Genomic DNA, 10,664 nt, shown 5'->3' with positions numbered 1-10,664 from the left:
GCCTTTGGGTATTCAGCTCCCTCAAAACGATTACGAAGAAAAGGTGCCTGATTTTGTTGAAACTATGATCTTCAACGACACAAACGCTGTGATCACAACAGGCAGGTATGCTTCAAGAGAAGAGGCAACGCGCAAAGGGAATGTGATTAATGAGATTGGATGGTGGTATAAGGCTTGGTTCCACACTCATGTTGCCACTGCGTTGAAGAGAGGCAAGTTTGTTGAGTATGTGCCTGCTCGGGAGTATCACCATCGGCACACCAGATCCTTGTATTGGGAAGGCGGAGGGATAATAGACAGAGATTGTATCAAGACAATGGTTGTTGAGAGCTTTGGTGCCGCAGCATTCAACAGGAAATGGATAGCAGATGAGCTTGCGGCAGAGGCAGCGCTGGAAAAGGCAGCGCGTTATGGTCAGAGGTGAGTTTTCAACGGAACCAGCTCACCAGAATCCGGCAGGTCGAACAGTCGCAGCATGTCAGTGGACAGAACGACAGAGGCAGAGCAGAACAGTGGATAGAACGACAGAGGCGTTTGAGGACAGAGCTCAGGCCTGCGTACAGCCCATAGTAGCAAAAATGAAGGGAGTTACAACTAATTTTAGAACTGCCTCTGATACCATGTCAGGCCAGGCAGTAACTCTCCAAAGGCAGAAAAACTGATTGATATATTTATTCCATAGGTATGTTATTGTTTTATACATTAGGAGTGATTGTTCAGTTCATCTTCCGATGACTATTCACATTCCTGATTTATTTATTTTACAAATTCCCCAATCATGAAGATTAGGTGTCAACAGTGAGGGATTTTTCATGTGATTATAGTGAAGTATGGTGAATTATTGTCCTAGGGGTATGTGATTCTTCATGATTTAACTTGATAAGACATTGTTTTCAACATCAAGAAGTATAAACTAACTAAGCATTGAATCATTAGACTCCATTCTCCCAATTGGCTAGGCACTAGTCTAGTCCTAAGGCCTAACCTCCTCTTCTTTCTAAGGCCTAACCCTAGAAGGCTCCCTAGGTCATCACACGAAATCATTTGTAGCCATCAAAAATCCTTGAAAATTTTTCAAGAACTGCACTGGGGTCTTCTTGAGAGGTCCTCCAACTTTGAGCTCAATCCGACGGTGGAATTCCAAGATATTGCAAGCCCTAGCTCAAATACTGTTTTTCTCCCTAGGTTTCTTTTGGTTAGTGCCTTCATTTGGATCATTGTACTCAAATTCCAAGAGAAATTCAGTTCCTTTGATCCTATTCTCCTCCCTAACCTGGTCAAGATCATCCATTGGTTGCCCCAATCCAAACCCTTAACCTTGTCTGGGCCCATTCAGGCTTCTTTGTGGTCCCGCTACCTTCTAACTTCAATTGTACAAAGATCACTTAGAAACCCCATTCTTTAGGATACCTTGATCTTGGGCCCCTCTTTTCAGGTACCACTCCTCAAACCCTAGGTCTAGGTATCCTCATAGCCCTTCTAAGAGAGCCATCCATCTTGTTTCTATAGCAAGGCCATTATGAGAGCCTCTCTTATGAATAGGTTTTTGGAATCACTTTGTATCTTAACATTTATCTATCCCTACTTGTGGTTCCTCTCATACCAGGACTCCTCCCATCAATGAAAGTATGTGAAGAGAAGGGAGTTTTCGTTGAGGTGACAATGGGCTATTGCTCCATTGTTGCCAATTGACCTAGTAGTTGTTCAATAGGATCCCTTCCTAAGACCCCTACTAGTTTGAGCGGTAACAAGTACCTGTTTCCATAATGAAAAGAGTAAGTTGTTTATGTATTTCCAACTAGTCGAATGGTTAGGGACTGTTGACCACTGGAGTGGCACCTGATGATTATATGAAGAATCCATGCCCAAGTGATCCAGAGGACACTTGTACCATCAGATATCATCAGTCAACAAAGTTTCTTAACTCTACTTCTATCTTCTCATCATCTTTCTTGTACCCAGATTCCACACCCTGCGGGGAATTGTAATAAGTGATACTAGTAATGATGAATTTTTTGAGCTATAACAGGCCTAAGATGTTGGGACTCGATCAGCAAATGAGTACACCTTGAAGTGTTTTTTTTTCTGGTTAATTATCCCTTCTTTTTCAGAGGCGGATAATTTTCTGAGTTTTTTCACTCACTTTTTACCCCAAAACCAAAGTGATGATTTGAAGGTTGAGCCTCTAACACATCTTCGTGTCTAAAATCGATTTATATTACCAGACTAAATCACACAAAAAATTTCGTGGAATTTGGTTAGGTCTAAATAGTCATTTTTTATTTTTTTAGATTTCCCGCAAGTCAAAAATTGCAAATAAAATTGTATTTAAATTGTAATAAGTGTAGTCTAGAGAAGTTGTATGGGGTATGAATAATCAACATTACACCTTTCACCCTCAACTATCTACTATGACACACTTTGAGGAGTTAATAATGTGTTTTGAACTCTCAAAACCCACTTTTCCTAAGTTTAGTGGGAAATTTAGCAATTAATTAAGCCAAAAATTAAATAAATGGAGAAAAATAAATATCCACACATGCTAAATGTTGTGAAAATGAAGTGGAAAATTATGGGGGAGTTAAATTGAAGTCCCAAGGTGATGTGGACTCCTAAAATCTAGGAAAAGACGTGTGCTCAAATAAAATCAAATTTCTAGCATTAAATGAGAAAGTTGTTTACTTGGAAATTCGAATTTGTGAAAGTAATGCACATCTGGGAGGATTTGGGAGGATTTGGGAAAATATTTGAAGGAGATTTTTGTGGGAAATTGTCCCCACATGGGTTACCACCCGTATACACTTCTCATTCCATCATAAAATTCGAATTTGGCACATAAGGGAAGAAGAAAATGATGTCCACTTGCCAGAATTCGATTTTTACACTTGGCATTGGAACTCCATTCAACAAATTCGAATTTCTTTTTGGGATTGTCACCTCATGCCGCTTGTTTGATCACTTCTACATTGGGATTAGCTCTCATAGTTCTATATAATATAACCTTGAGCTCTCATTTGTATCATGTAATAAGCTATTGGGCTTGAGGAAACTCTGTCATTTTGTACTTGCATACTTTCTTAATATAATCAAGACTCTGGGGCTATCTGGCTGATGTTCCACTGGCATTATGAAGTGATGTCCTTTCATACTACTGCTATTATGTTTAATTTCTTTTGCAAGTTGAATTAATATTAGTTTGTGCTTTTCATCTTGCTTGGATTGATGTGTGCAAGATATCTTGCACATATCATTGATTTAGAGTAGTATTCTAGGGATAAGTTTGCCAATTCATTTTAGGAGGAATGTTTGGTTTATCTTATTCATTATATTGCTCTAATCTTGTGCAAACTAATACGTGTTCAAGTGTGTAGAAAAGATCTTTTGTATTGTGTGTAAGAATCCATCTCGAAGTGAGAAAAATCTCAATTAGATCAACTCACTCCTAGAGTCGCAACAATCCAAGACTCAACCATTTTTTCGCTCCAAGTTTTCCATCCAACGAAGAGCAAAAGGGAATTTTCTTAGTCTATAGCTACTTGATCATCCATTTAAAATTCAAAATACTTCTTCGGTTCTAGTCCTTTCAAAGTTATATCTCCTATTCAAGAGTCATTTCTAAAACTAGGCAAGTATGGGGATTCACTCCCATTACTTGAGCTAGTACTCTATAAATTAAGTTCTAAGTTTAATTTCAGTTTCTTTTTCCTAATTTCACACTGACAATTGGTATTTTTTTTTGTGTTTTGCAGCCCATAGGCTTGAGCTTTGGGCAACAAGGAGCCTGAGGAGAAACTTTGGAAAACAACTCACTCGTGTATATGCAGGACCCCCTCATGCTGTCCAAAGACTGATTTCTAGGGAGGCCATAAGCACTTGGGAGAGAGTTGCAAACTCATCTAGGTCGTGGGCCTTTTGAGCCTTGTAAATCTCTTTTAGAGAGTTTTTTCCATCTTCAAATTTGTTGTTATATTTTTTGGAGAGAGAGTCTAGGAGTCTCATCTTTGTAAAGATCTCTCTCGTATTGTGAGCTGCCCTCTTAGAGGCATTTTTACCCGGTTTAAGTGCTAATAAAATATTAAAAAAATTGTTGGAGGGAGTCTGGGATTTTTTCCATGGCACCCCCTTTTCTCATTTAGAGGAGGGATTCTTGTGGGTGGCCTAATCTTGCTTTTAGTTTTTTCTTAGCTTTCTAGTTTTTAATTTCATATTGTGCATGCTTAAAATCAATATATTTCACTTCACATGCAAATTTTTACTAATCTTGTATTTAAATTACCACATGCATGCGCTCTCAAGTTTTGCAAACTATTTCTCTTTGAAGCATTTGCATGAAGCATTAGTTTAATTTGGAGAATTAACACAATTTGCACTCCATCTAGGCATTTTAATATAGGAAAGCGTCAAGCCTTATTAAAACTTACCTCCAACTTAAGTTGGTTGAATAGACTTTTAGAGACCCTTTACCTCTATTGACTCCTCATTGTGAGATCCAAACATTTGGGCGAGAATGAGGTCTGAGGACTAGAGTTCAATTGTAACTTTGCCTTAGCGCTAATTAATAAAATAAACCAAGAACTCATTCCATCATATTTGCTTTGTTTGCAAAGTTCTTAAATTTCTTGCTATCTTGATGGTTTAAAGTCTCACATGCAAATCTTATTTCAAGAGGCACTTTGGATGCAAGCATTGTAATTCCTTTTAATTTTGCAACAAGTTTATTTTTTATTGTACTTGGAAATTGACACATCTTGTGGTTTACTTATTGTCATAAATGGTTGATTTCACTTTCAAGTACTATTATTTTGGATTGCAAACTTAATTGCATGTTGTCATCTTGGTCTAACATTTGAGTTATTTTTGTATCCTTTTGAGCAAGATAGTTTCCATGCTTTGATTTGTAGACTTATTCATCTTGAAAGCATTTATAATATCTTGTGCTAACAATTTATTGTTTCACTTTTCAGGGTTATTTTGGCTTTCCATTTGAAAGCATTTCACTTCATTTTAAGCAAAATACAATTTCATTTCTTAAAGAGCAAATACTTGGAAGGCACTGGTTGTTTATGTATTTCATGCTTATCTTATGATGGTTATTGCTCATTTCAGTTTTTGTTTATAAATCTTAAAGAAATAATCTATTTAACTCTAACAATTTTCCTAGAAACTCACATCTTTTTAACTTAACTTTTCATTAGGGACCACCCCCCTTAGCTAACCTAGGAGATAGCTCAAACAGAGAGAGTCGGGATTAGTGTGACAGCCCCTTCTCTGAGTTCCTTGCCACCAACCACACATTGTGGGGTTAAAAGCTTTTCTCACTAACTCATAGGTAGGTGTATGCAGCAGGGTCAACATGGACCATGCGCTCCAAGCAATCATACAACCCATCTTTGATCTCCCCAACCTGCACATCTCCTAGCCGAGCTTTATAATGATACTTCGGGTTCAAAGAATTACCCAGCTGCATGTATAGGATGATGGAGTTGATTGTTCCATTTATTATCAATGATCTCCCAAATACGCCAATATATAGCTAATTTATCCTTGTAAGTTGTCTGTATCTACTCATTTGCCTGATCTATAGCCTCATACATGTAGCCCATGGCCAATTTTTCCCCATCCAGCATCCGTAGCACCTTAACAAGGGGCTCGGTAATTTTCACAATTTCTACAAACTTTTTCCAAAAATAATTGTCAAAAACTTTATTTTTGGTGTCTTTGCCATTTTTTCTACAAGCCCACCGAGATGAAGTCCATTCATCAGAAGAAAACATTTTTTGCAAGATTTTTTGTTGAGAATTGAAACATTGCAATGTAAGCAAGCGAGTTGCAAATCTCGTAATTCCAGACCTAACAAGCTCTTTGCCCCCAGTGTTTTTCCTCATTAGGCTCAATACCTATGAGTGGTTGCAAATGTATTTTGTGATGCACTTGGCATGCTGTACAGTGTTTTTTGACCCATGACTCTCTATATTCAACCAAATACTCGTCAATGGAACAAATATCTTTTCGCAAAAAAGCTCTCCTCAAGTTATGCACACTAGGGCCTTTGAAGCCCTTTCTTGCAACTATAATGGAGTCCCACATAGCTTGGTAAAGAGGTGAGCAGGCAGGATTAAATGGAATATCTGCATCATACCACCATCTAGCAATGTATTGAAAATAAGATTTTTTGCAATTCTTTTTCCAATGGTCATCCAAAGTGGGTTGACATTGAGTTAGACTTGGTTGGGAGGAAGTGGGATTAGCATAGGCACTGGCGGCAGAGGTTCTGAAATAACTCTGGATGTTCATCCTCTTTCTTCCTTTAGATTGTTGGCCTTGATGATAAGGCCCAAGAGCAGGAGGAACATAGTGAAAAGGGTCATTGGTGGAAGGGATAGAAGAGGAGTCTTGAATCTCAAAAGCATCATACCACCATCTTTCATGGCTTGTAAAATTTCCTTCTTCCTTTGAATTTTTTCTTGGATAGCCTTTTCCCTAGCTTTACTCTCCTCAAAATTCTCAAACTTGGCAAGGTATTCTGCACTAACAGCACCTATCACTTCCTTTGGTGCATGCCACCCCCACCTCTGCTGAAAAACAATGTTTTTCTAAGCATTCCCCCAGAGCTTCGATTGAACACATAATTTTTGTGTATCATTACCTTCTGATGTGCCATGTAGTCAAAGGTATTCAGCACCTCCAAGTCTTTTACATGCAACTTGTAATTATTGTGGAGGTGAGAAAATTATACCCCTTCAGATCCACCAATCGATGTTACTGTTCATAGATCATACAAGTAGTAATTGAAAATGTGAGAAAAGTTATGTAAAAGTTTCAATTAGCAAACATTTAATCCTCTATTCTTGTTGACATATACTTAAAAGAATTTGAATAATCAAGAAGAATATTGTAAATCTGAATAAACCCACGGGCAATTTAAAATCCCCCAACAAAGATAGAAAGCACATAGCAAAATTTTATTGAAAATGCAGGCAGCAATGAAAAATTCACAACATCTACAACTCCACCATTAGTTAAGTTCAGAAATTGCAAGAAATAGTCAACGCCACGTGCAATTGCAACCTTTAAGGAAGTGGTTAAGGCCTTCAGCTTGGCATCATAAGCTTCTCTCTGTGGAGTAAAGCACGTAGGAGCTTATGTGAATCATCTCATCCCCGTCTGAGTCATTTCTGTTTTTCATTTGACCTTGTCCTTCCACCTCTTTTTCTTGATTTTCTTTTTACTGTGGACTTTCTGACACCCTGTGTTGCAAAGCTCTTAAAGCTTAGATTCTTCTCAGATATCAGTTTTCTAATCCTTGCCCTAAGATCATCAGCAATGCACCTGTTATATAATTTTCGAAGTCCTTTCATGATCATTTGGTAAGTACTAGGCCGAGGCAGCAATCCATCCTCTATCATATCAGCACAGTAACTGCAAGCTTCCTTGACCTGGCCGTTTGAACACAACGCCTGTATCCAGATTGTGTAAGCGAAGATATTGATATGGGAACCATGTTTTTTCATACAATCCCAAATATCAGCAGCCACCTCAAATTTCCCTGCTCTCAAAAGCGTATTCAATAGGGCTTTAAGGGTGCCATATTGGGGTGCAGGAAGAACACCTTTCCCAACCATTTCCTTAAAATATTTGCAAGCATCTGCTAAATTATCTTGGTTGTGAAGTCCATGTATAAATATAGTGTAAGTATCAAGATTGGGGCTGATGCCATCGTTGATCATCTTATTCCAGATAGTCGAGGCCTCATTTAATTTCCCTAACTTGCAAGAGAGCCTAAGCAATATATTGTAAATGCTAAGATCTGGATCACAACCATTCTCTGACATTTCTTGTAAAAGGTCCAGAGCTTCTTTCAGTTCCTCCCGTCTTTCGTGTTCTCTAAGAAGACAAGAATAAGTCAATTGATTGGGAACACAGCGTTGTTGGACCATATCATCCAAAAGCTGGTAACCTTGATCTAATTTCCTTAATTTGCAAAAACCATTGATCAAGGTCGTATAAGACACCACATCTGGAAAGCAACCATTTCGTTTCATATCTTTAAAGAGCCTTGAGGCTTCTTCTAATCTTTCTTCCGTGCAAAGAGCATGGATCAAGTTTGTATACGATGCTGTATTGGGTGGACATCCCCTGTTCTTCATCTCATTCAACAAGTCAAAAGCTTCACCTATTTTCCCTGCCTTGGCATACCCATTGAGAAGCGTGTTGTAAACCACCAAGTCTGGCTCAAACCCCAACTCCACCATTTCATCCAACATGGAATGGGCTTCCTTCAGCCTTCCTGTCGTGCACAGCCCGTTGAGCAGAACTGTATAATTCTTCAAATTGGGTGGGAACCTGATTTTCATGTCTCCAAACAAAGCTATAGCCTCTTGGACCTTACCATGTTTACAGAGAGCATCCAGCAGAGCGCAAAATGTATGTGCATCGGGTTCACAGCCGAACTTGGGCATCTCATCCAAAACATCTATGGCTTTCTGTACCATTCTTGCTGCTGCAAACCTCCTCATCATAATAATAAAGGTCTCAGGTGTGATCAGAGAAGGGTCAGTCTTCCTCATTTCTTCCAGCATTGCCCAAACCGTTTCAAATTGGGTCATTCTGCCCATGATATTGATCATAATATTGTATGCCTCATTGGTATGAATGTATCCAGGCTTCTTACCAGCCCATATAAAGAATCTGAAAGCTGGGTTCCCAGCGGCACCGCATCGGTTTAACACTTGCACTACAAGTTCAGGGGTCACACTCACCCCACACTTATCTAAGGCCATTTCTACCATATTAATGTTATTATGGAATTTCATGATAACAGTATAGACCTTTTCTAAATCTGTCAATACTTCATCCGAACTAGACCTAAAATTACCTTTTTTTGCAGCCCTTTTGGAGACCAATTTCCTTGTTTTTGTATCAATCAGAGTATCCAACCTTTGATGGATGTTCTCCTCCATTGTCTGGTCTTCTCCTGCACCCTTGACAGCTCCAAGATCTCTCTCTTTTCCTTCCGGTTTTGCTGTTTTTGTCTCGACACTTTCGTTTACAGCATTACCGTAACTAATGAGGGAGAAACTAGCAGTGCTCCGCTTGCTGTTCTGGGACGTACCCACTTGATTTGAAAAGTAACTAGATTGAAAAGCGCACGTTTTCCTGGGTTGCTTCCACAAGCCTGTTAAGGAGAACAAAGCTCGTGATGGTATGTCGTGTTGATTGGAAAATTCATCATTGATTGTTGGACTAGAGGGTGGCTTGAGAATGGAATTGTAGCAGCATTCATCTGTAGTATTTGCAATTGGTTTGGCATGAGAGGAAGATTTCAAGATGGAAAGGATATGGTATATTGAGAGCAGCCTTAATGGTTTTCCTTCGCGCGAAGGGCAGAGGGAAGCTCTGTACTGCATCATATCTGCAGCTTCCTCTTGTGAACCGCATGAGGGCACTTAGATTGTGAGTTAACTATTGTCAAGCCAACCACGAAAACCTCGCTGAAGTGCTCTGAAAGAAATGGATGTCATTTGCTGCCATTGACGATAAAATGTCTTCGATTTCCTTGAAAAGAAGCGTTTTTATTTCAATGCCGTGAAGCCATCACATCGACTTGTGCAAAACTATCCAAACTATCGAATATTTCCCCGCGGCATTGGAAGTAATCTTGATTACTGTTATTATTTGTGAATAATGGAATAATGGGATGGTAGTATCACATTCATATAAATTAAATAGTTAATAAATATATTTTTAAATGGTTATTATTAATTTAATAATTACTTATTTGCTTAAACTAATTAAATATTTATTTTTATTTAAATATAGTTATGTGTTTTTATCTAGCCGTTTCCTAGTCAAATATAATTGTTAGGAGGTCTAACCTCCAGTTAAATATAGACGTTACCTGGTCAAATATAACCGTTATAGGTGTCTGGTTAATTATAGCCATTATAGGTTCTGCTCTAACTATTTAACATGCAGCCTGGATCTGATTCTTCAACTTGTCCTGACGATGAACCACATTGGTTGGTTCAAAACGCGTCGACAAATGATCTATCATGTGATTTACGCTGAAAAACTTTTTCTCATAACTAAATATATTTTTTTTAAGTTGAATAGGTTATTTTTATTCATTTATTTTCAAATGTAGGTTATATTTATGAAAGACGTCTTAACTTGTCTATTGAGAAGCCAGGTCAGTTGCAGTTTATGCTTTTCAAAATAGGTGTAGAGAGGCAGAGTTATGAGACTGGAAAACCACTCAAACTCTTTTTGGGCTTCTAGTGATTCCGGTGATTCTCTATGGTTGTGAACTGTGGGCTAGCAGTACCTCCGACATGCAGTGGAGACAAATTGAGAAAATTCAGAAGCATCTGATTACAAACAAATTTAAGATTAAAAGTGCAGTTCCTTATGATATATTGTTAAGTGAAACAAGGACTGCTCCTATTGAAGCAATTGCTATGGTGCAAGTCATAAGGTATTTAAAAAAAATTGAGCAAATGGAAGAGGGTAGATGCCCTAAGGTTGTCTTTAATGATAGATTGTGCAAGAGCAAAAAAACTTGGATGCAGCAAAATAACAAATGGTTTAGTAAATGGGGCATTTGCTTGAATGCATGTCCCATAAACAACAAAAAGATAAAAGCTTTTGTTATGGAAAAGTTCCAC

General features: G+C 38.3%; 1 protein-coding gene across 1 annotated transcript; it reads right to left on the bottom strand.

Moving 5' to 3' along the window:
- Positions 1-6,877: 6,877 nt before the first annotated feature.
- On the bottom strand, positions 6,878-9,653 carry LOC149140990 (putative pentatricopeptide repeat-containing protein At5g65820). Its single transcript, XM_089449419.1, has one exon. It carries the CDS (start codon positions 9,408-9,410, stop codon positions 7,170-7,172), a length of 2,241 nt encoding a protein of 746 aa, XP_089305545.1. The 5' UTR covers positions 9,411-9,653; the 3' UTR covers positions 6,878-7,169.
- Between the last annotated feature and the right edge of the window lie 1,011 nt (positions 9,654-10,664).

Source organism: Pinus tabuliformis, chromosome X (genome assembly GCF_031772625.1).
Source record: "Pinus tabuliformis cultivar Carrire ecotype Pingquan chromosome X, CPIR1, whole genome shotgun sequence".
Taxonomy (NCBI): Eukaryota; Viridiplantae; Streptophyta; class Pinopsida; order Pinales; family Pinaceae; genus Pinus; species Pinus tabuliformis.
This window is presented reverse-complemented; position numbering and strand designations above follow the sequence as displayed.